The sequence below is a fragment of the Halichoerus grypus genome, chromosome 10, assembly GCF_964656455.1.
Source record: "Halichoerus grypus chromosome 10, mHalGry1.hap1.1, whole genome shotgun sequence".
In the NCBI taxonomy this organism is placed as follows: Eukaryota; Metazoa; Chordata; class Mammalia; order Carnivora; family Phocidae; genus Halichoerus; species Halichoerus grypus.
In genome coordinates this window covers 115,742,364-115,770,084 of record NC_135721.1, presented here as the reverse complement: position 1 = coordinate 115,770,084, position 27,721 = coordinate 115,742,364, and the positions used below count along the sequence as shown (strand labels likewise).

At 52.6% G+C, this 27,721-nt stretch overlaps 2 protein-coding genes across 5 annotated transcripts in view; one reads left to right on the top strand and one right to left on the bottom strand.

Moving 5' to 3' along the window:
- Nucleotides 1–272: 272 nt before the first annotated feature.
- Nucleotides 273–20,774, top strand: MMP24OS (MMP24 opposite strand). Of its 4 annotated transcripts, XR_013442019.1 has the most exons (5): nucleotides 273–377; nucleotides 455–950; nucleotides 5,683–5,786; nucleotides 13,756–13,835; nucleotides 20,507–20,774. XR_013442019.1 is itself a non-coding variant. In XM_036079180.2 (2 exons), the coding sequence occupies exon 2, from the start codon at nucleotides 458–460 to the stop codon at nucleotides 647–649; it is 192 nt and encodes a 63-aa protein (XP_035935073.1). In that variant the 5' UTR covers nucleotides 273–377; nucleotides 455–457; the 3' UTR covers nucleotides 650–1,400. The 4 variants fall into 4 exon arrangements, 1 of the variants encoding a protein (XP_035935073.1); XR_013442017.1 differs by lacking the exon at nucleotides 13,756–13,835 and having other exon boundaries at nucleotides 5,683–5,782; XR_013442018.1 differs by lacking the exons at nucleotides 13,756–13,835; nucleotides 20,507–20,774 and adding an exon at nucleotides 7,098–7,414 and having other exon boundaries at nucleotides 5,683–5,782.
- The window catches only part of MMP24 (matrix metallopeptidase 24), a 42,733-nt gene continuing 16,360 nt past the window's right edge, over nucleotides 1,349–27,721 (bottom strand). The window contains exons 2-9 of the mRNA XM_078057133.1: nucleotides 25,583–25,731; nucleotides 21,490–21,606; nucleotides 19,440–19,744; nucleotides 12,068–12,229; nucleotides 9,951–10,165; nucleotides 7,753–7,891; nucleotides 5,986–6,252; nucleotides 1,349–4,050 (exon numbers count right to left, since the gene is read on the bottom strand). Coding sequence (XP_077913259.1) covers nucleotides 3,713–4,050; nucleotides 5,986–6,252; nucleotides 7,753–7,891; nucleotides 9,951–10,165; nucleotides 12,068–12,229; nucleotides 19,440–19,744; nucleotides 21,490–21,606; nucleotides 25,583–25,731 — 1,692 coding nt within the window. The 3' untranslated portion in view covers nucleotides 1,349–3,712. The remainder of the gene's footprint in view (nucleotides 4,051–5,985; nucleotides 6,253–7,752; nucleotides 7,892–9,950; nucleotides 10,166–12,067; nucleotides 12,230–19,439; nucleotides 19,745–21,489; nucleotides 21,607–25,582; nucleotides 25,732–27,721) is intronic.

Here is a 27,721-nt window from a genome sequence, read left to right as displayed (position 1 = left end):
CTTGTCTTCTTGGACCGAGGTGGACGGAGGTCGCTGGCCTGGCTGCCAGGTGCCCTGGACATCCTCAAAACAACTTCCCTCAGTAGCTTCAGTCCGTGTGGGAAGCATCCGGCGGAGTCGGCGGAGTCGTTCGTGTCCCCGCGCTGTGTGCGGGGCGGGGCCCGGGACGTTGGGGCGGCATTGGCCGGCGGCTGGTGGGTGGGGTCGGGTCTGTCGGGCCCGCCCCCGGGATCTGAAGCTGCGCCGCGGCGGCCGGGAGGCGGGGCCGGCGCGCGGTGAGGTCACGACGCCAGCCCCTCCCGGCGTCGTTACGCTGACCAGCGGAGCGCAGAGGCCGGCGCTGGGATCCTGGAGAGCCGCGGCTCGGGCGGCGCGAGGTGAGGGCCGGGCTGGAGCGGGGCGGGGAGACTGGGTGGCTTGCGGCTGACCCACACCTGACGGCCTCTCTTTGCAGACCATGGGCGCTCGGCTGAGCGGCGGTCAGGGCGCCCCGGAGCAGGTGCAGCCTCAGCCCGAACCGCAACCCCAACCCCAACCCCAACCCCAGCCCGGGGCGCCCGAGGCCCCTGAGCGGCCCCAGCCTGAACCTGGTCCCTGGGGGCCGCTGGACGATGTTCGCTTCCTCATCGCCTGCACCTCCTGGTACTGACAAGCCGCCCTCCGCAGTTACTGCTCGCCGCCAACTGTCGTTCTGTCCGCCTCACCTGGTTCGTCTCTTGTGGTCTCTTTCCATCCCCGGTGCCCGGGAGACGCTCGGAGAGTCGGGGAGGTCACGGAGGACCATGGATGGGGCACCGGCTCGCCTCTAGCTGCCCCCTGTTCGCCTCTCAGCCTGCACCCAAACCAGCTCAAACCTTCGTGCTCACCCCCGCCCCGTAGCTTCTTAAGCGGTCTGGGTCCTGGGGCAGCCCTCCCCGGCGCTGGCTTCCAAAACCTGGCCAGGACTCCTGGTAAGACCCCAAGACTGCTGACCTGACCTCCTCTCGTCTGCCCCTTATTGCTGAGAACCGGCCTTTTGCTCTAGTCTTTGGTTATGGCGCCATGTGCCTTGGCTTCGGAGAAGACCTAGCCACAGTAACCCTCCCCATACTCCTCCTAAGGGAGGTTGCTCTGTCATCCTGGATCTCAGTGAGGCATAATAAGGCTGTGTTCCAGGAACCCCAGTAACACTGGGCCTCTAGGGCCAGCCTTTTGGAGAGAGGAGACATGTGATTGCTGGGCTGGGAGATGAGATGCATGGGACAGTTCCCAGACACCCCAAAGCCCCTTGTTCCCCTTCTCCCAGAAGCTTCTTAAGGCCACTCCCAGAACCTGATCCTTGTTCCCATATCCCAGGGAAACAACACACTCTGTATTTTTGTTTTATTTAGAAATGATTTAAAAAACATTATACAAAGGCTGATCAGTTTAAAATGTGACCGACACTGAAATGCTGTGATGTTCCCCAGGCCGAGGGAAGCTGGGCTCTGGGGTCCCCAGTGCTGTGCCCCTCTGTCTGTCTGCCCTGTCCTGGGGTGATGGACAAACAGATGACCACCAGACAGGAGAATCTGAGATTGGAAGCCTCCAGGCTGAGCCCTCTCCGGGCCTGGCCCCGCATCCCTCACATCTGCAGCCTGTGCTGGCCTCCATCTCTTGCTCTTAGCTGGCCTCGGTAGTCCCAGGAGCCAGTGGGGAGCCTGGGAAGCCTAGAGCTTTCAAGAAGTGAGAGCACCAACCTGAGGAGTGGAGAGGGACCTAGAAGGGGAGAAGGGAGGCCAGGGAGAGATGGATAAAAGAGACCCTTCTGATCTCATCTTGGACCCTAGAGGTGTCCATAGGTGGGGACCCAAGGCCCAGCCAGCCCACCTGATGACCTGGGCAAGAAACAACCTCTCTGTGCTTCACTGGAGGGCACGGTGAGAGGTACCCTAGGCTTCCCAGGGCCTACACGAGTTTCATGTGAGTGGACAGGTATGAGCTAATAAAGTGCTTTGCAAAGTATAAAACACTATACAAACCTATGAATCACTAATATCTCTGCAGTTGTTCCCCACCCGCCCCAGGGAGCCCGCCCTTGGCCAAAATGAGAAAAAACAGAAGGATGATGACAGGGAACACAGTGGACCCACATAGGTGCCTCTGGGACAAGAGAGATTTTGCTCAAGACAGCTCCCAGGGCAACAGTAGTCCCTGTCTGCTACAGGTTAGGCCAACCCAAAGCCCAGAGGCCACAGGGTAGGGGCAAGGCCCATGCAGGCTCAGAGGGCCAGGATGGCATCTGAGGCTCTGCCAGCACCCCGAGGACTGATACCTCCTTTTGGCTTTGGCAGAGAGCCAGTGGGCACCACTGAACCCACTGGTCTTGCCTAGGGCTCTTCAGTGACAAAGGGGGCTGCCTCTACCAAGTTGAAGAGAGGCAAGCTGAGCCCTAGGGATTCCTGCCAGAGACAATGAAGGGTGGGCCCCTAGCACTGGGACTGCTACCAGTTGGGGGTGCCTTTTTCCAAAGAGCAGTGCAGGATGATGGGCCCAGTGAGCTGGGTTAGCAAGGGCCAAGCTTGTTATAAACACTGCTTCCAGGCTAAGAGATTGAGTTGGCCTCAGGGTAGCTGGGGGTGTGGGCTCTGAACACTTCAGAAGGCTGCCCTGGGCCCATTACCGCAAAGCCATGAGAATGTTGGCCTGGAGCCATTTCTGCTGCACCTAATGCACCTAACATCAGGCTGAGCCCCAGACTGTAAGCAACAGGGCCGGGGACTGGGGGAGTGGGGAAGAGGGACGGGAGTGGAGGATGGTCACAACTCAGATCAGCCTCCAGAAATAGGGTCAGCTCCTGCCCCAGCCCTTTAGCCTCATGAGCAAAATCCAGCTCCTGGGATGTCTGGGCGCTAGAGTGGCCTTAGCAGCACCTTGGTCCTTATCTCCTGGGGAAGGGCTGGCCACGCTGGCCTCATCACCAAGATAGTCACCTCTAATTCACCTAACGCCTCAAGCAGCCTTTGCAGAATGGGACTTTTAAAACAGTAGTGACAGGACATTTAAATATTCACGACGTGACAGCTGGGTCCTTGTCAGACCCAGCTGGGCCACAGCACTGCCTGCAACATGTGACCCTAAATCCTAGGTCTCAGAGGAGACCCTGATGTGTGGAGCAGGTTTCCTGAGGGATCTGCTGAATGCCAGCAGGGGAAACCCAGGCTTGTTGCCCACCATGTTGGCAGCAGGGGTCTTGTAGCCTTGGAGGACAGTGGGGTGGGGGTAGGGGCAGGGGGACATCTGACCAGCAGGTGTTGGCAAAGGGGGACCAGGATCGGTGGCATCTCCCAGATGGGGCTGAGAGTGCTAGTGCTGGCTTCCACAGAAGGTGCTGGGTCCAGCCAGGAACGGAGCTGTGGTGCCTCATTGTTACCACAGGATTCAGTGACCACAGGGCCTCCTCCTGGCATGGTCCCTGCCTCCTGATGGGGCCTGGCCTATTCCCTTGGGTAGGGAGCAGTTTACCCAGGACAGAAGGCTGGCAGCTGGGTGCCAGACACCCACCCTGGGGCACAGCCACCATCACTCCCTGCGCCACGCTCAGCCTAGGCCAATGTACCTACCACTTCAGCTGCATGACCCCCGGCCTAGGGCCCTGCTGGCCCCAGTGGGCAGTGGCCAGAGCTGCCCCTCAGACCCTGATGAGGAAGGGCCTGGCTGGCCAGACCGAGTGGACAGAAGGGCTCTGGGCTGCTCACACCCACTCCTGGACTGGCCGCTTATAGTAGGTGACAGGCTGAGGGCCTGCCTTGTTCTTGAACTGGAAGATGGTGTAGACCAGCACCAGGATGCAGAGGGACAGGATGCAGGGGATGACCACAGCCACGGCATTCACAGAGCCTGGCACATCGTTGATAGTCACCATGATGTCCACATCGTCCTGGGGCAGCCGCCGCTCCTTCCGCCGCTCCACGTCCTTCTGGTTGCAGCCCATCCAATCACGCAGGATGTTGCGTGGGTAGCCTGGCTCCACGCTTAGTTTCTGGTTGTCAAACTTCCAGTAGTCCCGGCCCTTGTAGAAGTAGGTGTAATCTGCAGAAACATGGCCCAGCATCACCACTCCCAGACACCTGCTCTGACCCATTGTGAGAGGGCAGCATGGAGGAAGGGCACCTCTCCCACCCTGGAGTCCAAGAGGAGCTCTGAAGGAGGGGTGGGCATATGAGGGGGTGGGAGCAGTGCGTTGGAAGGCTTGGAGGTGGGGGGAGGGCAGTGCTTGGCACACTCTGCACACAGTGTGGCAGGGTCACGGAACATGGCCCGCTCAGTTGCAGAGAGGTGCGCCCAGGACCTGGAGCAGCCTAGCCTGTCAGCTCAAAGGTGCTGGGAAGCTACTGAGGGCCTTGAAGTAGACAAGTCCCAATTTGTGCCTCCCTGCCTTAGCTTGGGGTCACAGCTCCATCACACTTGCCTTTGCCATCCCCCCACCACGGGTGCGATCACCTCCCCTACTATGGCTTGGACAGCACTGCTTCATAGCTCTAGAGCCTCAGCTGAGCTCCTGCTTGAGGCAAGGGAGGCAGAGAGCAAGATTTCTCCTTTTGTTGACAGCGGACACCAGCTTGTCACGGCTATCATGGGTTTTCTTCGGCTTGTCACACATCACGACACAGATGCAGGGTCTCTGGGACCCTGCTGGGGAAGGGCCTGGAAAGAAAGGAGGTGGAGGGGCTGGGCAGCCACAGCAGGCTCCCGGGCTCCCGGCAACAGCCTTCAGGGTAGAGACAGCAAAGCAGCTCACTCAGACCCTCCTATTGGCCAGCCCCCGACCCTGGGACTTTCACTGGCCAAAGTCCTTGATGTCACCTGTCTCTGAGGCTCCCAGAAAGCGAGACCACATGTGTAAAGCATCAGGTACACAGGAAAGCCACCAAGTAGCAGCTCTGCCCCTGAGACTTTGGCTTTCTTACCAGTGACATCTCCGTGGAGAGCCCTTCCCGAAGATGCTCTCTGATGCACCCTCCTCCACCTCCCCCCCCCCAGCTCTCCCACTACATTCCCTTCCCTTAGAGCATTTGCTGCCACCTTAGCTGTTTTCTGCCTCTAGACTGGGAGCCAGGGATGCAATGCAAGGCTTGTTCTCTGCTACTTCCCCAGCTCTCCCACACAGGCTGGCTAAGCAATTATCGTGGAGTGACTGAATGACTCCTGTCATTCTACATAACAAAACACACCAACAAGATGTTGATGATGGCAATGACGATAGCCCCTAAAATACATGTGGCAGGGACCATGTACTAGGTGTTTGTCTCAGTGCTCTACTTAATTTATCTCATTTAATTCTTAACAAATGCCAGCGAGGTAGGTACCATTATTATCCCCATTTGATAGATGAGGATGCTGGGAAAACTGAGGTGGTTTGCCCAAACTCCTAGTTGGTGGTGGAGGTGGACATGAAGCCAGCCAGGCTCCAGAGTCTGTGCTTTTGACCAGATCTGGGGAAATGTATTTAGCAAACATTCATGGACTCCCACTCCGCACCTGGCAACACCCAGCCCCTCCTCTTGAGAAGCTCCTAGTCTGGTGGGAAGCTCCCTGCCTGGCCTCCAGGAGGAGCTTTGGAAATGTCTCATAAATAAAAAAGGCTTCTCTTTCCATCTGTCTGCCCTCGAGCCTTATACACAAGCACTTTTGAAAGCACCCATATCCATCATTGCTTTTCAGGTTTGATAACTCAAGGAACCCCTAGAGTACATCTGAGGACCACTATTTGAGAAATGCTGTCCGAAGGGATGAAGTCAGTCTGTGGAAACATCTCTCAAATGTGAGTCATCCCTGCAGATGAGAGGTGTGGCTTGGTAGCTGGGAGGAGAATGAATCGGCTGTGTGAACCTGGGTAGATATGAGGCCGTTGTCCTTACCATCAGGCACCTTTCTCAAATCTGGGTACCCTGAGAGTATGCCCATGGGCCCTGTTGAGACCCACATAAAATCAGCCACCCGCTACACAGCCAGGCTCTTACGTACATCCTTCCTTGCTGATGAAGGCCCCCTGGGGAGCCTGTGGGATGCCCTTCCACACAGTGATGGGCTTGGGGTAGCCAGGGTCCGTGGCCCGCCGCTCCTCGCTGTAGCGCCAGTACCGTTCACCTTTGAAAAAGTAGGTCTTGCCCACGGGTTCCCAGCGCAGAGCCGTATCGATGCCTTCTCGGGGCAGACAGCTCCCCAGCTCCCCTAGGCTGTGGGGGTACCCAGGCTCCACCGTCACCTCCTTAAACACCCAGTACTTGTCACCTGTAGCCAGGAGAAGCCCAGGATCAGCCTTCCGCAGTCACGCGGTACCAGAGGTGGTGGCTAGTGCCACGGGTCCATCTCCTAGGACTGAAGTCATTCATAGAGCCACAGTGTCAGGGGAAACAACCGAGGCCTGCTTGAGGGCATCTGTGGGAGACTGAGGCCCCTTGGCCCTGGCGGAGCATGCGGGCCAGAAGCCAGTCACTACAGATCCTTGGCAGCTGGCCCCACGCTGCCCAGCCTCCGTGCCTCACTCACGCGCTGTTGCTCCTCTCCTCTGGGGTGTCCCCAGCCACTCCTGTGGCTTCACACTATTAGGACTCCCCCACCTTCCACCACTGACACCCAACTCTGCGGGCTCACAGCCACTACCATCGGACCTGAGCCCCAGACCCAGGAACCCTGATCCCGGCCTCTGGGCATTTCCACATCTGCTTCCCAGAGTTCCTCATCACCTCCGCAGGGGGCTCCCTCCCCCGTCACCTTTCTGCCTCCCAGTTCCCCAATAAGAAGCCCTAGCATCACCTTTCACCCTCCTTTTCCTCCTCCTCTCCGTGTTCAGCCTCTTATGAGGCCTTTTGCATCTTTTAGCTGTCCCCCTCTGGCCTCACTGGCCCTCCCTGGTGTGGACCTCATCGACTCACTCACCCCTCCCCCCCCCCACCTCCGGCAACTGACTCAGAAATGGCCTCCCCACCTCTGCCCTATTGGATTGCCGCCTGTCCTCTGGCTCTCCGCTGCTCAGAAACGTCCAGTGAACTTCCAGCATTGCCCTAGCGGGTCAAGACCGCATTCTAGCCTGGCAACCAAGGCTCCTCAGGACTCTCCCCCACTCTCCTTTCCAGGCCACTGCTCACTGCTCTCCGACGTGTGGCTCCGTGGCCGGTCAGTGAGTCTTCTAAGCTTTTCCAGTGTACCCGAGCTGTCCCTTCCCCTTGGACCGCTTTCCTCACTTCTCCCTAACTGTATCTTACCCTTCTGACCTGCCTCCTTAGCGCAGTAGGCAGCACGTCAGTCTCATAACTGTATCTTACCTTCTGGGCTGGGCCCACCTCAGGATAATAGAAGTGAAAGAACCTAGCACTGGGGTGGGGGGGGGCATATCATACATGCTAGCTCCCCCCCTGCCCCCTTCCCTGACCTCTCCAGCCTGTGTGACCTCCTCCCCACCAACTCTTACAGAACTGCTGGGCTGGCCTCCCATGGAGCACTGCATGGTCTTCAGGCTCCTGGACCATTCAGTGTGGCTGAACCTTATTATCCCGCCAACCTGGGCACACACAGACCCTCAGCAATCACTTCGTGACTTGATTCCTCCAGACTGTGCTTCGCCCACCTGCAGGGATCTATCTTGTCAGAAGTCAGTGTCTCTGTTAGGGCCAGAGGGGCCCTTGGAGGGCATCTGCTTCTCACCCCACCTCTTCCAGTGTACAGATGGGGCAAGGGGGTCCCAAGAAGGTCAGGGAACTGTCCCAGGTCTCTCAGCACAGGCTGTATTACCTTTGAAGAAGACAAATCTTCCATCGGCCCTTTCGTAGGCTGCATCTATGCGGGCGGGCAGGCCCTTCCAGAACTGCTCGATCTGCATTGGGTAGCCCTCTTGCACCCGGTTATTGCGCAGGCGCCAGAACCAGCGATCCTGGGGGTCAGTGAGGGGGGGAGAAAAAGGCATGGCAGGCCCTGCCTCAACCTAGTGATCTCACCCTTGGCGCTCAAGCCCCAATAACCCAAAAGCTTCCCCTGGGCCCAGCCTTGCAACCCTCCGTGATGTCTGTGCATCTACTGCTTCTAGCTTCCAGTGCCCTGTGAGGAAGACAGGATGCCCATGAACTCTCTTCATAATAAGCCTCCTGATGGCTCTTGCTGTCTGAGGGGCCATGATATGGACAGCAGCAGGCCTAGTGCAGGGATGAGGTGCGGAGGAGCTGGAAGGGGTGATGCCTGGGCCTGGGGTGGCCACATGAGGGCAGCAGAGAGTCACTGACATCCGCCGCTGCTCCCCAAGCTGGCCACTGAGCCTGGGCAGAGTGCCCCCTTGCTGGCTGGCTCCACCCAGCAGGGCAAGCGCCCTGGGAAGCAAGCTGTGGGAATCCCTCAAGACCTGGGTGCGAATTCGGGTTCCTCCACTCAGAGCGGCATGACTGTGAGCACAGTACAATTGCCTCACCTACAAATGAGGGTAATAATGGGGATCGGATGGGAGATTATGGGCAAAGTGCCTAGAACAGCAGGGAGCACGTAGTTGATGTTGAATAAATGGCAGCTCAGTAGGCCAAGAGTCTAATCAAAGCCCTCTTCTTCAAACTAGTGTCTTGTGCCTCTGCAGTGCCCGGAGCCGGTAGGCAGTCCCGGCAAGGCCTGTCACCTACCAGGACCTCAGTTTTGTCATGTGTAAATGGGGATGATCAAACACAGACTTGACCAGTTGCTGTGGGGGGGTTAGAGTGCAGAAGAATGAATGTGATGTGCAAAAGATGGCACAAAAACTAGAAAGGTTTTTTTTTTAAGGTGTTTTACAAAAAGTACTTTCACATTGAGTTTTTTAAACCATAGTTTGACTTTCACAAGTCTGTTAAGTAGATTTGAGATATACCGAGTCTTAAGGAAGGCCAAATGACTTTCCTAGAGCTACTCTGTGAGAGGCAGGATTGGCATGGACTCATGGTGCCTGATTCTTGCTCAGTACTCAGAGCTTGCTGGGAGAACTCCCTGAGAGGAGTGGGGCAGCCCCCTACAACCACCCATGTGATGGAGACACGTTGGCCAGATCCCCTTCAGTGGAGGGCTTGTTGCCCTGGTGGCCCAGGGTGTGGTCAGCAGGCTGTTTTCAACTGCCAGCCTCCCTGGGGATGGCCTCAGCTTCAGAGAGCTCCCCAAGGTCATACCCCTTCTCATCCAATGACTGAATGAAGTAGGGGGGACCGAGTCCCAGCCCTTTGGGTCCCAATGTGGGATGACCCTGATGGGCCATTCTAGCTCCAGAACTCCCTGTGGGGGTGGCCAACTCTGCAATGGGCCTAGTCGCTGCTTATCTCCTTCTGCCAGTCTTGCTTGCTTCCTTCCCTCCTTCCCGCACATGTTGATCCCAAAGGTACTTCCTAATCGAAATCCTGCATTCCAAACACTGTCTCAGAGTCTGTAGCACACCCAGCAAACAGGCTGCCACCAGGTCAGCCCATGGCTAAAGTGACAGGGACAGGACAAGTGACAAGATGTAGCCTGGCCAGCTTTCTATCAGACATCCCTCGGTACCGGCCTCTCAACCCTGGTGGGATCTGGAGACAGACGCAGCCACCACCGTGCCAGCCCCCACTCCAAGCTGCTATCTTCACGGCCATGCACTCATTTGATCTTCATACACCCTTCATTAGGGGGATGACTCCCAGCTTTCAGACAGAGAAACTGAGGTCCAGAGAAGGGAGGTGACTTGCTCGAAGTCACTAACCAGAAGCAGTTCTCCAGCACTTTCCCCCAGCATTAACCCCGGAAGGTATAGGATCACCAGTCCCCTGGCCGCCCTCTTGGAAACAAGTCAAATCACCCGGCAGCACCAGAAAGGGACCCCATGTCCTGGCCCCCAGGCCAGCTGGCATCCAGGCCCAAAGCAGGCCTAATCCCAGGGCAGCAGCCTCTCCTGCTCCACAGAGGGGGAATGAGTGCCGGGGACCATCTGGGTGTTGCCAGTGGACTGGCCCTACCTTAAACACAAACATCTCGCCTCGGAAGAGCGCCACCGTGTTGAAGTTGCCATCACAGATGTTGGGTTTGGCACCTGGTGTGGATGGTCGGTCCCCTAGGGGTGGCCTGGGGGGCCTGGGCTGGCGCTCATGCTTCCTCTCACTTGGTGAGTGGATCCTGCGGACGGGGAGTGTGGGGAGTGGTCTTGTGGGCTCCAGGGGCTCGGCTGGAGGTCCTGGAGAGAGGGGCTGCATTTAGACAGGGCCTCCCAGGGCCCATACCTCATCACCACCCAGGCAGCTCTGGGGTCTGTTACCCTCCAGCCCCCTGTTTCTTCTCCCATTTTTTACTCTCCCCCAATCTTTAAGAAAATAGATGAAAAGAGCCATTAAATGGGACTCTCATCCTTTCACCTGCAAATCTGGTATCTTCTCTTCTTCTCTTCTGTTATAAGAGAGAGCTCCTTTCTTAGGCTCAATGTCCCATACCATCTTCCTCTGCCCCCTCCACACATGCCGGCCTCACTCGCTCTCCCCTTCCTTCTTTATCCTGCTCCAAGACCGCGTCTGCCCTGTCAAGATCTCCAGTGACCTCCATGTTGCCAAATCCAAGGGTTACGGACTCAAATTTTGATGTGCATCTGAATTATCCAGAGATCTTAATAAAATGCGGATTATGACTCAGAGGGTCTGGGGTGGGGCTTGCCATTCTGCATTTCTTCAGGTTCTCGGGTGATGCCAGGGTTGCTGGTCTGAGGCCCACACTTTGAGTAGCAAGAGCAGAGAAGCACTTTTCCAGGAGCCTGTACTGACTTGGTTTTCCTTCTACTTCACGGGATGTTTCTTTTCTACCTCCTTTGCTGGCAGCCTCTCTGCACCCACCGTACTCTAGAGGTTGGAGTGCTCCTGGGTCCTCTTCTCTCTATTTTTGTCCCCAGATCAGTTTTCTCACTTGGACAGTGTATTAGCATCACTGGGAGTGCTTTTAAAACTCTTGATGCTCAGAAAGCACCCCAGACCAATTAGAACCCAATCTCTGAGAACGTGGGCACTTTTTATTAAAATTCCAAGGTAATTCCAATGAGTCCCCTAGTTAAAAATCACCACCCTAAGTGATCTCATCCATGTTCATGGCTTTAAAGACCTTCTGTGTTGGGCTGTCCAAGAGGATGTTCTATGATGGCAGAAATGTTCTATATCTGCGCTGTCCAATACAGTAGCCTCCAGCTGTATGTGGCTGTTGAGCACTTGAAATGAGTGACTAGTTGTTAGTGGGACAGAGGAACTAAAATTTTAATTTTATTTAATTCTAATTAATATAAATTTAAACTTCAGTAGTCACAAGTGGCTAGTGGTTATAAACTGGACACCAAAGAGTCCAAATCAATATCCCAGCCCAGATCTCTGAGCAACAGACTGATAAATCCTATTGGCCCACAATTCGAAAAGCCAGAAATCTTGGTGTTGTCCTTGACCCTCACTGCCATGTTTGATCTATCAGCAAATCCTGTCCATTCCACTTTCAAAATATCTCCAGTCCCTACCTCCCCTGTCTTGTTTTCCACTGCTTCGTTGAGGGAGATCCTGCCCATCCTCCATGGGTCCATCTCTTCTGTGAGGTCCTCAGGACCTCCAGAGGGAGCCCTCCTCCTGTGCTTCATAACCTGGGGGCTGAGGCGGCCTGTGCTATGCTGACATGCATTTGCTCCAGTAACTGGTCTTCTCATCTCAACTGACTTGGTAAGAACTAGGCCTTCACATACCAGTGTGAACAGGGAACTGGGAGGGAGGCCTTTCCTATCTTATCAAAATATCAGTCCAACTTCTCATTTTTTCTTGTTTAAGAATCTCTTGACTAGAGGTGGGGGTCCCCTTGAAAGTGCACCACAGGAGGCGAGGGGGAGGTGTATGAAGGGGGAGGAGGTAGAGAAGAGGGAGTGGGTGGGATTCCGCTCACTTTTGGCAGCTCAGACCCTCCCCCAGTTTCCCAGTGGGTCAGGCAAAGACCTCAGAAGCCTCTAAAGGTCGGACAGCGGCTATGGTGATGGATGTCAGTGCTCCCCCCGCAACCCCTCAGGCAGGGAGTCACAGTCCAGCCCCGGAGACAGAGCAGAGGCCTCCTCTCCCCTGCCACATACCGTAGATCTTCTGGATGCCCTGGAGATCATCCTGAGGCAGTTTGAAGTTGTGTGTCTCCATGTACTGGTAGAAGGGTGCCATGATGGCGCTGGGGTCGTTGGAGTGCTCCAGTCCCAGTGCATGGCCCAGTTCGTGCACAGCCACCAGGAAGAGGTCATTCCCTGTGGAGAGGGGGGTGGGGAGGTGCCCAGGGCACCCACTTAGGTGTCAGTCAATCCATTGCTTCAGCAAACACTGAGCAAAGGCTTTGTGTCAGGCCCTATGCTGGACCCTGGGATCTACAGAGAAATCCTACACAGTCCTGCCTTTTGGAACCTTGATATGTGGGGGATTTGGAGAGAGAAACAAAATAAGTGAGATTAATGTTCCAGGTGCTTTAATAGATGTCTGTAAGGGTCAAGTGAGGATTCTGAAAAGGGAGGAGTGATTTAAACTTGAAGATGTCCAGGGAAAGCTTCATAAAGGTGAAGTTTAAGTCGGCTCTTGAAAGATAAGAAGTTAGTCAGGAGAATGGACTCGGAGGGTAGGAGAGGGAGGGGTGGGGGTAGCATTCCTGGCAGAGAGAACGCTATAAACAAGACCCAGGGACAAGCAGGCTCATTCCACTTGGCTCTGGAACAAAGCACGAGGGGAGGGCAGAGAGAGAGATGAGGTCAGCCAGGCTGGCAAGTGGGGCTCTGTGATGCCACACAAAGGAATTTGGATTGGCTTCTTAGCCAGTGGGGGGTTTAGACAGGAGTGGGGGTGGCAACATGATGAGTCACTCTGGCTGCACTGTGGCTGGAGGAGGGAGGAGAGGGGAGGGAGACCAGAGGTAGGGCATTGGTGGGACCGGGCTGGAAGCTGGGAGAAGGGTCTGGGTGAGAGATGAAAAGGGCCAAGCCAGGGGAGGTCTGGGGGCGGCGGGCAGGTGGTCAGCTTCAGGAGGCCTGGGGGGCAGGCAGGGCCCTGATGCGAGGCAGCGCTCCGTCTGGCAAGACCTCAGTCCTGACAGAACTGAACCATGGCCAAGATCAAGGCAGGGACTCAAATGCGAGTGAAAACAATAAGGTCCAGGTGCCGAAAGTGGGACACGGGATCCCGAGCATGAAGCTGAGGCGGCAACATGGCACGGTGGTCATGAGCGTGGGCCCGTGAGCCAGACAGACCTTCATCTCCAGCTCTACCCCCACCAGCGCCGTGAACTTGGCCAACAGGTCTACCCTCTGAGCCTCAATGTCCTCATTTGTAAAATGAGGAGATCATACCTACCTCATAGGGTCATGCGAAGACTGGATAAGATAATATGCATAAAGGGCGTGGCGCTGCTTAGTAGCTGTTGTTAGCATACAGAAGATGCAGCTCGGTGCCTGGAACAAGCCCGTTGACCAGAAAGGAAGCACAAGGCCAGTGGGGTTCCAGCTACCGGACTTTCTTAAGCCAACTCCTCTGAGCCTCTGGATCAGCCCTGGGACAGAGCAAGGCCTGATTTGGGGGGTAGGGGCGGGGGGGTTAAGTAACCCCAGCTTTGGGAAAGGAACACAAGGGACAGGGAGTTGGGCAGGCTGTTGTACCGACAGTCCTGACCCCTGCCTGTCCAGTTATAACCTCTTGCTTGCCTTGACCTCTGGCATTTGAGCTCTGCCTCTCACTGCCCAGCCCTGAGGCATGTTGCAGCTCATTCCTGCCACCTTGACATGCAGGGGAGGCTGCAGGAGCCCAGGAGGAGGTCAGGAGTCCTAGTGCCTACTCTGCTTCCAGTGTCACTGGCTAAGTTGCCCAGCGCAGGTGAGGGCCCTGTGAGGGTCATGGGGGCTGGGGATTGTCTCTGGGCTTCCTGGTTAAGGTCTTGGGAAGAGAGGAGTGCATGCCTGCCTCTCTGCTGACACCACCAGTGTCTTCAGCGAAGTGGGGACGGACAAGATCAGTGCAAGGTTGGCCAAGAGCCTGGGGCTGGCCTTCTGCTGGGGAAGGGCAAGCTGGCAGGAGGAGGCCAGGCCGCCCCCAGTTCCTGCCTCGGGTCCTGGTTCCTCTGGCAGCGGGGAAGGGTGAGCTCATCTCTCAGCTCCATCCCAAACAAAGGCAGCTACTAGAGCCAGCGGAAGGCAGCTCTGCTTCCTGGGGGCCGGTCCTGCCTGGCTCTGCTCCTCGCCTGTTCTTCGACCTGGGACAAGCTGTTCGGGCCTCTTGTCTCCTGACCAGGCTCTTCCTCGGGGGGCATCCACAGGGACCTCTGCTGGGAACCAGGGAGCAGGGCTCTGAGCACTTGGCAAGACTCTAAACCTCTGTTCTCAGCCTGTGTCTATTACTGTGATAGCCCCTGTACCTGGGTCCCTGCACAGCCCTTGAAGGAACGAGGACTGTGGGTTGATTCCGGGGACTGAAAGGCAGAGAGGAGCTGGGGAGCTGGCATCCCACTGCACAGAAACCCAAGAGACTGTTCAGTGGGGGCTGCTCTGGGGAGATGGAAGGAGCGGGGAGAGGGGCAGAAGAACTCCCCGGAGCTTGTGAGGGGAAAAGCAGAAGGATGGAGAAGATCCCAGGACTTCATGGGCAGGAGGCTGTTAGGGTCTTTACCCTCTGAGAGGGTGAGAAGCAAGGAAGCAGAGTGGCCAGAAGTGGAGTCTGAGGGAGCCAGAATAACACGAATCCCAGCCCCGGCATGTCGCAACCGTGTGACAGTTTAAATCTCCTCTGTAACATGCAGGGAATAACGGTACCTTCATCCTAAGAATGGGGGTGAAGTGGATGAGGCAGGGTATGTAAAGTGCTCACACTGCCGCTGGGCACAGAGCTGCGGGTCGCTCTCAACTAGCAGGCTCCCGTGGAGTTGCGCGCGAGGACCAGTATCCCCAAGAGGGAGTGTTCCCACGGGCGGGAGCTCAAGTCCTGCGGCCTCCTCGCAAGTACCCAGACGTCTGACTCGGCTACTCAGATATGCCTTGTCTCTGCTTCATTTCCTTTTCTTGGAACCTCCGTATTTGTTAAGTCCCATCTCATTGACCCTTCCAACCCCCCAAAAGATTATAACATTTCCCTTTGCCTCTATTCTTTTGCCAGTGCTGCCCCCTCCACCCAGAATAGCCTTACTCCTTCCAAGTTCAGCTCATTGCCACATCTTCCAGGAAGACTTCCTTGATCTCCCCCACTGGCAGTGAGTGCTCCCTCCTCACCTCCCCCAGCAGTTTATCTGAATCATCTTTATGGCACCGCCCCCCCCCCCCCCCCCCCGCCACCTGTTACAGCCACTAGCACACGCTCTCTTGTGCCCCAGGACTGTGAGCTCCTCGCGGGCAGCTTTGTGCTGGACAGGGCTGGGTGATAGCAGCCAGTAGGGAGCAGTGCCAAATGTTCAGTGATTTTCCAGGGGTGGTCCGTGGACCACCTGCGGCAGAACCAACCCCGGGGCGATTATTAAAAATTCAGAGTCCTGGGTTCCCACCTGGCTCAGCCACTTAAGGTGTGCGTTTTTATAACCATCTGAAACTTTACTTTGCTCATCTGTTAAAGGGAGACTAGGATCCCTGCCTGGTCTGACTCCCAGGGTGGCAGGGAGAGTCACAGAAGCCATCGCGGAAGGGCTCTCCTCCGTGAAGGCTGGTCTCAGTGATTCTGCCTGTCTTGTCACCTTCCCCGCAGGGCTGGGTTCCCTTCTCACTAGAGCTTAGTGAACTTAGACGTCAGTGCTTGACCCACTGGAAAGAGATGAGGACAGCAGGTGCCTAGAAGCAGCCCCCGAAAGCAGCTGGAAGGCACGGTGGGCCACATTGCCCTTCACACAGACTCCAATGACGTGGAGAATCAGAATCACCCTTCCACCCTTCCATCCAGTGGTTCTCTAGGAGAGCCTTTTAAACACACAGATGGGGGAGCTTCTGAGTCAGGACTTTGGGGTTAGGACTTGAGTAACTTTTTTTTTTTTAAGAATTTTACAGTGATTGGGTCAGGCTGACACACCTGAGGCAGCCGCTCCCCCTTGGCACCACTAACAGTGGGACGGCCGAGCGTCCCGGTGCGGCGCAGGAGGGTTGACCCCCGCCACTTAGGAAGCTCTTGCCCAAAAGTGAGTCTAGTCAGGCCTGTAGGTCTGCTGACCAATATTCAGGATATAGGAGGAAGGGAGGTGTGTTAAAAGTGGATCTGAATCTCATCAAACCAAATGCCTATACTTGGGACAAGTGACCGGGTTTCTTCATCAGGGTTGGGGGTGGGGAAGCGAGCTGACCGCTGTAAATGAAAACAGCTTAAGAGACGTCAACCATGTATGCTATGTGGATGTTGTCTGGATCCCGATGCAAGCAAACAGCTGTAAAGGACATTTCTGAGGTAATTCTGGGAAAATGGACCCAAACTGGGAATTGGATTTTAAGAAATTATCGAAAATTTTTTGGGTTTGATCATGGTTTTGTGGTTGTGTTAAAAATAATCCGTTAGAGGTATGTCCTGAAGTATTTACAGATGGAATGATATTGTGCCAAGGATTTTCTTTAAAATACATTGGCCAGAAAATAAAAGTGGCAGGGGGAGAGAAGGTGAGATGAAGGCGGTGACATCATGTGGGGAATGGCCGAAGCAGGGCGGTGGGCGCCTGGGGTTCATGTTATCATTCTCCCTTCTTTTGTGAGTTTGAAGGTTTCCATAATGGAAATTTAGAAGAGAGAAGAAAGCCAATAAACACATAGTTCCCAGGAGGGCTCCACGTACTCCCTCGCTGAATTTATGTGGAAATTAAACGAGATAATATACAGGTGCTCCATAAATCTTGGTTCCTCTCATCTCCTTCCAGAAACTGTCCTAGGGCAACCTGCTGCATTCCAGTTCACCTGTCAGGGGCCTGTTGCTAAGGTCAGGGGCTGCTTCTGAACAGTTCATGCTTGGCTTTCCAGAGCACAGAAAATTCCTGACTCTTGTCCAAAGAAGACATCGGCCATCTTGGACGATCTATCAGAGTTGGCGATTGTTCATCAGGATGGGGTGGGACAGGCGTGAGGACGCTGGGATTGTGCCCATCCACAGGTCCCAGCTCCTTCCCACATACACCACCGGAAGCTCTTGGGATTTTGAGATGGGGCCCCAGGTCTGCAACAGCAAGGAGGGCTTGCAGGCAGCAGAAACCCCAGAGCTGGGAAGGGGAGGGCAGAGTTAGTAGGAGGGTCTTCCCGGTGCCTCTGCTAGCCAACATCCCTTTAAGAATTCATCTGTCTCCATCAGGGCTATAACTAAAATCTTGCCAGCTAACTGTGCCTGGCACGTAACAGGGCTCAAAAATGTTAGCCTCTCCTCACACTTTATCAGTTAGCACAGACAGCCCTTCCTTGACACTGATTCAAGAAGAAGGGGAGAAAGAATAGCTGTTCAGAAAGCCAGGAAGCACACCCAGGACAGAAGGAAGGGGATACCAGGACAGAGGAAATGGTGCTGGATAGGAAAGAGGACCAACATTTGAAGACGGCAAAGGACAAAGAGAAATTTAACAGTTCCCTATCTTTGCCGAGGCTGAGCCTTGGCCAAACCACCCTTTGACAGATAAGCCAAGAGTTGCCAATCCCTGGTCCACGCAATGATCTGAAATGTTCTCAAGGAGGCTGCCCCATGCCCAGACACCAGACCCAGCCTCTGAGGAACGGGGCCTGTAGGAGTCTGCTCTCAGCCTGAAGCATAGCCGAGGAAAAAGAATGCCCTGTGTTCCCCAGACATGCCTAAGTTCAAGAATCAGAATGCCCAGGGGACGGGCCTAGGAATCTGTTTATAACAAGAACCCCAGGGGATTCTTATGACCAGGCAAGTGAGGGAAACTCTGGGGATCAAGACAGTGTTTCTCAAGGTGATGGAACGCCTACATCAGAGGTGCCTGGAGCATTTATTACACCAAGTGTGGATTCCCAGGCCTGACCCCAGAATCAGAGAATCAGAGTAGCAAGAGGTTAGGGGCCTGGAACCTGGAATGTGCGTTCTTTAGAAAGGTTTCTGGGTGATTCTGGTGTGCCCTGCAGTTTGAGAACCATGGAAGCTTAGCTTGGTAGCTAAGAGTATGTGCTCCAGGGGCGCACCTGGCTGGCTCAGTCAGTAGAGCATGCAACTCTTGATCTCAGGATCCTCAGTTTGAGGCCCATGTTGGGTGTAGAGGTTACTTAAAAAAAAAAAAAAAAAGAGTATGTGCTCCAGACTCATAATGCCCAGGTTCAAAGCCTTATTTCACCATTCACCGACTATGAGACTACAGGAAGACTACTTAATGTTTCTACATACCTTGGTTTACCTATCTGTAAAATGGGGATGATAATAATAATATATACAAACTACATAGTATGTGGAAAGCACTTGACACAGGCCTTAGAATATCAACACGCTAATTGTTACCTGTTCTCATCTAAAAGCCAGAATCCTCTATCCCTTTCTCCTCCAGGCTCCCTCTGCATTTTCTTATTTTCTTGATATTTCTGCTACATCCTTCAGTAGCCTGCTTTGTGACAGAGTTACTTATGCACACATTGTCTCCCCCACTCAACTGTGGGTTATCAGAGGGCAGAGACCATGTCTTTTTTGTTTAAATGTTTGGATACCCCCCACCCTGGGCTGTGTATCATGTGACACTGGTGTTGGAAGGGGTCTTAGAGATCACCCAGTCCAGTCCCTCCTTTTATATACGAGGAGACTGAGAGTGGATCATTTGCCCCTAGTCGCACGACCAGGTGGTTGGGCTGTGGTTCGAGCCCTGGTGCTCCCAGCTACCAGCTATGCCATTTGAGCCGCAAGCTCTTTATCTTAAAAATGGGCATAATGATGTACACTTGCCTACTTACTAAGCAAGTGCCTCGGGAGTAAATACTGATGAGGAACGCTTTTGCAAGCTGAGGGGTATTGTTACTAGAACTGTACAATATGACTCTGGTTCCATAAAACATTCACTGAGCTACAGTGCTGAAGAGCAAGTTATCCACGGATACTAGAGTGATTATGGGGCCCGTTATCTGCCCGTGAAGTTGACATAAAGGAGAGAGAGTCATGTTGTCTTGTACGATGGCCTTTGAAGCCCTTACCAGTCAGGCCAGAGCCTACCACCTTCAGACCCCACATTCCGCTTGAATGACTTTTTTACCTTTTTCTCCAGCCTCTGATCCATTATTTCATATTCTTATTCACGGCCTAACCCTTCCCGCTGGACTTACCCCCCTTAGACCATTTACTAAGTGATCTGACCCTACTCCATGGATGGATCAGTGTTGAGCATTATCAGAGACCTCAGTTTCCACCCTCTTGGGTTCTTAGCTCTTGGACCTGAAGCTCCAGAGCAGGAAACTCATCTATGGCATCCCAAGCTCTTCCTCAGGGCTTCTTTCCCTTACAACTGAGCAATCCAGGACTGACCCCCTGTTCCCCTCATGGCCTTACCATCATGGTTGGCGTTTCCTAGTGTCCACGGCTCATCTGAGTCAAAGTGAGTGTCTCCTCCAATCCCTGGGCCAGGAAAGTAGGCATGGGCCAGGAATCCTCCTTCTCCATCAAATGGGGAGCTGTCGCCATGGAAACCAGAAGCAAAGAAGATCATGATGTCTGCCTCCTTCCGGTCACTTTTGATCTCATGGTATGGCACCTCTTCAAAGGTCAGTGGGGTCACCTTCTGCCAGACGTCAAAAGCCTGGCGAATCGCTTTCCGTGTGTCTAGCTCACCCACCTTCGGGGTGTAGTTGTGAATGCTGGTGAGAGAGGGGAGAGTCATTACGGAGGAACGATCAGAGTCAGAGCCTTGCAGAGCTAAAAGGGACACCAGAGACCATACAGACCAGTCATCTTCAAATTTTGAACCCTAGGATTCTGCTGAGGTACCCCTGGGGTTGAAGAAGAGGCCAGGTGGGCAAGGCTCTGGGTCCCCACCCCTGCCTCAGTCCCAGGAGCTTTGCTTCAATCGAGGTTTTATATTTGATCTCTCACAAAGTTGTGTTGAATACAGAATTCCATTCCAATGTGCAGAAAAAAATTAAGTGGGGGGATAGCATTTTCTAAATTTTAAGTTTTTCTCCCAATACATAAAATGTGTTTATAAAACATTTATAAAAGTTATAGAAATATTTAAACAGTGGAGAGTTTAAGTGAAACATCCCTTTTACAAATATTTGGTACCAACTACCCATCTACTGCTTGTCTACCTGGGAAGTTGGTATAGGGTGGTATCCGATGTAGTCAGTTATAGACTTAGCGATTTAAGATTACAATAACCATATTGAATGGTTCTCCATAACAGAGCATCACTACTGGGTGCTCTGCCCCATGAACACCTGGTTAAGGATTATTCACCCATTCTATAGGTAAGGAAACTGAGGCCCAGAGAGGTTGAGTGATAGAAGTTAAGGTTAGAAGCCAGTTCTTCTTTCTCTTGATTCATTCTACCTCTTCAGGAGACCTTAAGAGTCTATCCAGTTTCTAACCCAGATTCTTCTTATGTTTCCTTCTCTTGTCAGATTTCTGGAAAAAATCAAGTTCTGGTCTCTATAGCTCATCAGCAGAAGAGCCCTTCATTCTTCAGCTTTAAGAATCCCTGTCTTAGGGGTGCCGGGGTGGCTCAGTAGGTTAAGGGTCTGCTTTGGGCTCAGGTCATGATCCCAGGGTCCTGGGATCGAGCCCCTTGTTGGGCTCCCTGCTTGGCGGGGAGCCTGCTTTGCCCTCTGAGCTTCCACCCCCACTCATGCTCTTTCTCTCTCAAATAAATAAATAAAATCTTAAAAAAAAGGATCTCTATCTTAGATCTACCCCTGAATCCAGGGAATCTCCCTGGGTTCAGAGCCTTGAGAGGTGCCAACTGGAGCCCATCTGAGCCTACTCTATGCCTGGCCTTTGCCTCAGCCCCACTCTGAATCGTGCTGTCTGAGTCTGCTGTGCTGGGCCCCATCATCCCTGTCCTTGGTCACTGGTCTGACTTGGAGACTGGTCCTCCTCTGCCCTTGGTTTCCCCAGCTAGTTCAGGAGCAACACTGTTGTGATTCAGTTCCCTTAGGAGACAACTGGAACTGTGCTGGGAAGTTCAGGTGAAGTCTATCGGGCTCAGTGATGAAGAGATCCAGATCAAAGGGAGTGGGGTTTGGCAAGCAAGGACAGGGAGAGTACGTTCAGCCCCATTTTTTTTTTTTTTTTTATCACAGCGGAAAGTTGCCAAACAATCCATACCCCACTTTCTAAAAACTGTAGGAATCTAAACAGGACACAACTAATGAGTCCCCAAAGGACCAAACACACCTGAAGTTGGAGACACAGCATCCTCTGGAAGCCACAAGAGGGACGAAGTCATAGGCTCTCAGCACCTGGTCCTGATGCCCCCATGCCTGGCTCTCACCCCCATCACAGACCCACCACCTACAGCAGGGGCCTCTGAAACTCAGGCGGCGGCAACAACCCTGAGCGCGGATGGAGCTGAAGCCAGGGAAGGGTGGGGGGGGGGTCTAAGCACCTGTAGGTGATGTGTTTTTGCCTCCACTTCTGGCCAGTCAGGGCATAGCGCTTGTTCCTCCGCCTGCGGCTTAAGTGGGGGTGATCGGGGACCCCGCAGCGGGGCTTCTTCATCCACCTGGGCAGAGAGAGCATACACACACACACACACACATACTGTGGTCACTGAACACTCTAGGAAGACACTGCAGGGTTCCCAGTCTTGGTCTAAATGGCAGTGTGCCTCCGCACCCTGGATTCGGGGGTCCTGGCTCTGATGGGTTCCCCCTCGGGAACACGATCTACCGGTTACTTGATTCATTCACTCACAACTGTTACGAAGACACAGGGCTGCATTCGAGCCTGGGGGGTCAGAGGCCTGGTTCCAGCTCCACCACATCGTGGGAGTCCAGGCAAGCGAATCATTGTGAACCTCAGTTTCCCCTTCTGCAACACGAGAATTCTAGTTCTCACTGTTCTTAGGTTGTGGTAAGCCTTAAGGGAGGGAGTATATGTGGAAATATCCTGTCAATGGGATTAGGTCACCTCACTCCCTGCTTTAAAACACTCCAATGATTTCCCCCAAACACCTAGAATAAAATGCAAATTCCTCATGTTGCCCCACAGAGATTCCCATGATCTAGCCCCTGTCTCCCATGTGGGACGATCCTCATCCCCTCCCCCCACCATACACTCGGCCCCCAGCCACAGGGGCCCTCTTGCTGGCCTTGCACATGCTAAGATGATTTCCATGTCAGGGTCTTTGTTCCCTCTGCTTGCAATGCTCTTCTTCTTCACATGGTCTGTTCCCTTCTTTAAGGTCTCTGCTCAAATGTTACCCCTTCAGAGAGGACTTCCCTGCCCACCCTCTCTGAAATAGCTCCCCCCTCCCATCCTATGGCTATCTGTTTATCCTGCTTAATTTTTCTTCATAGCATTGATCGTTGCCTGAAATTATATCATATATTAGCTTTTTTGTTTATTCTTTGTCTCTCTTAGCGGAGTCTAAGTTCCATGAACGTAGGAGCCTTGCCTGGGCACGGCCTAACACAGACGATGTTTGCTAATGATTTGCTGCGTGAATGAGTGGGTGAATCAGAACTGCCAAGCAGTAGGATGGCAGAGTTCATAAGACAGCAAATTCCCTTTCACTGGAGGTGTTCAGAAAGTGGCTAAACAACTGTGGGACTTGGAACAGAATTCTCTGCAGCTCTTAGTACGCTGTGTTGTGATTTTAAATCTATTAGTCTATCGCCTCTAACAAATGGTGACTTCTTTGAGGACTGGAATGGCATTGTATTCATCAGCGTGTCCCCCGAAGCTAGCCCAGTGCCTGGAACTAAGTGAATCCTGATAACTGTTTGTTGTCAGGTTAAGTGACATTAGGGAACCGTAAGCCTGGGACATCGTTGGGGATATAAAAAAAGGAGCAGGGTAGGAGATTTTAAAAGATCATGTTGATTGGGGCCCAGGCCATCCTCGCATTTTATGTCCTCATGCTGGCCTAATGACCAACTCACTAAACCACAGCTTGAGTTTGCTGGAAGGGGCCACAGTCCACCTCTTGTGCAGCTGTTGAGAGCAGTTGCTGTTGGCCATATAGAGAAGAGGAGACAGAGACTATTTCAACCAAATGTTAAAAGCCCCTCGAGGGACTTAATCAGGTCTTACTCATCTTTGCAGCCTTCCTATTGCCTCGAGTGTCTCTACTCAGAAATCAATACTAAAAAACTTAATAATAACAATATCATGTATTGGTATAAAAGTTTCTAATTTTTACAGTGTTTGGGGTTCTTTTAAAGGCATTTTTCTGATTCTTCAAAACAACTCTGTGAGGGATCAAAACATTTCTCTGTGAGAAATGATTTATCCTCATTTTTGCAGAGGAGGGAAAAGATACACGGATAAATCAAGTAACTTGCAGAAGACAGCAGTTGAGGCAGGACGGGGACTTAGTTGAATGAATAAATGAACTAGTAATTAATGCAACTTAACAAACAAAACAAGCAAACAGAAGCTGGGGCTTTTCTTTCCTCAGGCTTAGCACAAGTCTGGGCTCAAGGATATGCTGAATGAAGGAATGTGTGCCACCCGAGGTAGGCACTCCAAAAGTAGTACTTTTAAAGGCTGCTCTGGCTTCCATTGCTTGGCATCCTCGGGAAGAACCAGGAGCCGCCTCTGCAACAGCAAGGCTGAGCTAGGCCTGGAGGGGCCCCCGGGGAGGAAACAGGCCCGGAGAAAGGCAGTGACTGCCCAAGGTCACAGAGCTGGAACAGAAACTAAGGTCTCTAAATTCTACCCCCCCAAACAGGCTACCGCACTCAGGTCTGGGGATAAGTGTGAGTGCCTTCCCCCTTGTCGTGCCTCCAAGACCGCGTTCCCTGCCTTCCTATAAAGAAGGGGCAGAACTGCAAGTGGGAAATGCCATCCTCCTCCCTCAGCTCGTTCCCTCCACCTCCTCCTCTCTCCGTCCACCTGCCACTCTCTGAACCATGTCCAACAGGCCTGGGGCTTTCTGGAACAGAGTAAAACCCAAGGCCAGGTGGTGCCTCAGCAGAGACACCAGCGCTCCTGCCCCAGGATGCACTGCCACGAGGCCTACACAAAGCCCTCAAAATAACCTCTGCTTTGAATTCCGCCGGGCTCTCTGTAACCAGCTCACTCTGGAGGCCACAGGGCCACGGCATCCACGGTCCTGCCATCATAGCAACAGTCAAACATATTGTCTCAGAAGTTCCCAATCTTGCAATCAGAGAACCCGAGGAATAGAAAATGTTCGTACAGAATTAGAGGATCATAAAACCTCAGACTCAACCCAATTTTAACAGCTTGGAATAATGGGATCTAGAATTGGAGAGCCATAATCCAGCACTCCCCTTTGTAAATGAACTAGCTGAGGCCCAGAGAGATGATTCTCTCGGGGTGACTCACGCCCTGGATCCACAACCACCCACCACCTCCCTGCACCCTGCCTTGGGGCCCTGCTCCCTGCTTCCACCTGGGCTTGGAACCCCCAGCCCTCACCGCCTCCCTGGGACCCTCCCCTAGCTCACTGCCAGGCCTTCGTGGTGGCAGCTTTAATGACTTTTATGGCTACTTCTCAAACAAATGTAAGGATGCTTAATTCTCTCCCCTCTTCAAACAAACAAACAAACAAACAAACAAACATCCACCTCTGGCCACCCTCTATTCCTCCCTCACTGTTAGGCTTCCAGAAAGTTTTGCCTCCACTTGACACCTCTACTCCTCATCTCCCCTCCTCCCCACCGCGGTCTAAACTTGTCTCCACCGGTCCACAGACCTGCACTGGTCTCCTGGCTACTAAACTCGGCCCATGCTCTTCAGTCTCCTAACTGATGACTCTGCAGCAGCTGACCCACTGACCATCCTCCCCTTCTGCACCAGGACACAGAACCCCTAGCTTCCGCCCTGCTCTGGCTGCTCCTTTTCAGCCTGCATCCTGGGTTCCATTCCTATCACTCGTCTCTTCCTCCTTTTTGTACTCTCCCCTAGGAAACGCGACCATCCTCATGGTCTGGCTTCTTTGTTATCACCCCCTTAGTACCTCCCTGAAAATTAGCATTTCCTTCTGAGTTCTAGACTGGTGCAGCCAGATGATTGTACTTTTCACGTCGTGGTGAGCCTCTGGAGGGCAGGAATCATAGGGTCAAGTCCAGTGCCTGGTACACGTAGGCATTTAGCAATATTTGATAAACGGAAAAAGTGGAACAAGTTGCCAACTCATTATCCTTCAGGAGTTGTTTGTATCAAGCGAGATGTGTACATCTCAGGGAAAGCCAGAGGGGTGATTCCGAGAGCCAAAAGCTATTAGAGTCAGAGGAGATTTAAGACCCTCTCTCACCAAACCCCTCATTGTGCTGATAAGGAAACTGAGGTCCGGAAGGGTTCAAGGTCATACCGCAAATTTAGGGCAGAGCACCTCCCCAGCTCACCTAGGAAAGGGCACCTTGGGGTATTCCCTCCCAGGATGATACTGCAGGAGTGAAAGACAGGAAGGTAGGATGGGCATGGTATATACACGGGGCCCGTGACAAATATGAACACAAATGTAAATCTGGAAGGTTCCAAGGCACGATGCCCTACGCAGATCTTACTCGATTGTTGTCTGATCCAACACACCGGTGACGGGGATTCCGTAAAACTGCTGCATAGTGGAGACTGCTGACTGTAAGGCCTTCCCTGAGTGTAGCTCGGGCGCCCGAGAGCCAGAGGGAAGCAGATAGCCATAGCACTTTAGCCAGTTCTGAAAGACATGGGAAAGAGGAGGGCGCATTAGACTGCAGAAGGCTCTGATCTACCTGGGCAGAGATTCGCCCTTGAGCCCGGGATCGTTTTACCGAAGGGACCTATGGACTGGTGCTCTGATTGCTTCCTCGTCCATTCCCTCCTGCACATGCTGGTAAACCAATCTCCAGAAAACCCAGCTCTCGTTGGCTTTCTCCCTCGCTATGAAGCATTCATGGGCTCTCTACTGGCTGCGGAATAAAGATTAACTTTGCATCCAAGGCTGTCCGGTACCCTGGCCTCTTTACTCCTTTATGCAGTGGTTTCCACTGATATGTGACTAGACATGCAAGAGCGCAAGAATGCTTCCTTCTCCGCAGTGGAGTGGCCTGTGAAAATGTGCCCTCCGGAAACCGTTGTGTTGAACGTCAGAGTCTGCTGAAGAATCGTGTTGTAGAAAACTTATCGACGTGAGATTATACACAGGCTTTATTGCTAACCCCTCCAAGAGAGCAAGGCACCATGAGTACATATAAGCAAAACAATGCATTATTTAATTTAAATACATAAATGTATGCATAGGAAAAAGCATAGAAGGGCACACATAAAAAATAAAAAATAACAGCATGGTTATGTAAGAGAATTTCTTGTTTTTAGAAAATATCCACTGAAGTATTTTGGCTTATATAATGGTGCATGATGTTTGCAACTTTTTCTTAAACAGCTTCAGAAAAGGGCGGGGGGAGTGAGAGAGAGAGGAAACAAATGTAGTAAAATGTTAAGAATTGGGGAATCCGGGTGACGGGGATTCAGGAATTCTTTGTCCTATTCTGGAAAACTTTTCTGAAAATCTGAAATGATGTAAAAAAATTTTTTTTAAATAAAAAAAGAACTAGCCACGGACATCCTCTGTTATAGGATCATGGGGGAGAATTTCTGTTTTCTAAGTTTTATGCATGGAGTAATTTAAAAAGGGGAGGAACACTTTAAAAGAGCAAGAGCATCTGAAAGTAACTTGGATGAAGAAGCTCAAACAGACACAATGATTCTGAAGGACAGCAAAGTAGAGATGTTTATACCCACTGACAGTTGTGAGGGGATGGATGCCTGAAGAAACCAGAGCACCGGGAAATATCTGTGGCATCAGTTGGAAAATGAGGAAAACACCCATGGATCTCCTGAACCCACTGGCATTTACAAGAGCACCCCTACATGCTGGTCTCTGAGCCAGACGGAAGCTGCGGCCCATCCTCAGAGAATTATCCTGAGCACCAAGTGATTTAAGGAAGGAGAAAGAACTTAGGAAACAATGTTATTCTCGTTGTGATTTTTGCTTCTTGTTTCTATATGAACAGTCTTATTGTGGATGTGTCTGTTGTTACAAGTGAGAGCAAACCGTTTTGGGAAGGAAGCAATCAGGAACTATAAATAAGTTATTATTTATTTCATCTAAGGTGACTATAACATCTTTACTGCCTCATGATAAAATGCATCTGACTGATTAAAAACAAAACAGAACAAGAAAGTCTTAACAACATCTCCGGCAGCACGACAACCTTACCTCTTTCATATTGATACCTAAAATGTGTTTTTCGCTCCAGATTATGGCACAGGATATCAAGACTTCTTGCAGTTTTCCAAACACTGAATCTCTTTCATGTTTTTGTACGTTTTCCCCTGGCCCTGACATACTCCTTAGGCGAAAATCTTTCATTATTTTAAGGTTCTGCTCATAAAATACCACCTCTGGAAGACTTCCCTCACTCCCCAAACTAAGTCATTTTTTTCCTCTCTTGTGCTCCCCCAAGCCCCTGTTATAGATAGTGTAGATCTTATAATATTGGATTCATTCTAATCATTACTTGACATATCAGACTCTAAGTGCCTCAAGGGAAGGTTCTGTGTTCTACTCATCTCTCTATATCCAGTGCCCAGAAGTGCCTGACACACAGCGCTGCTCATCATGTCTGCTCAACAAACATAACTGGGCCCTCACTACATGCCAGGCA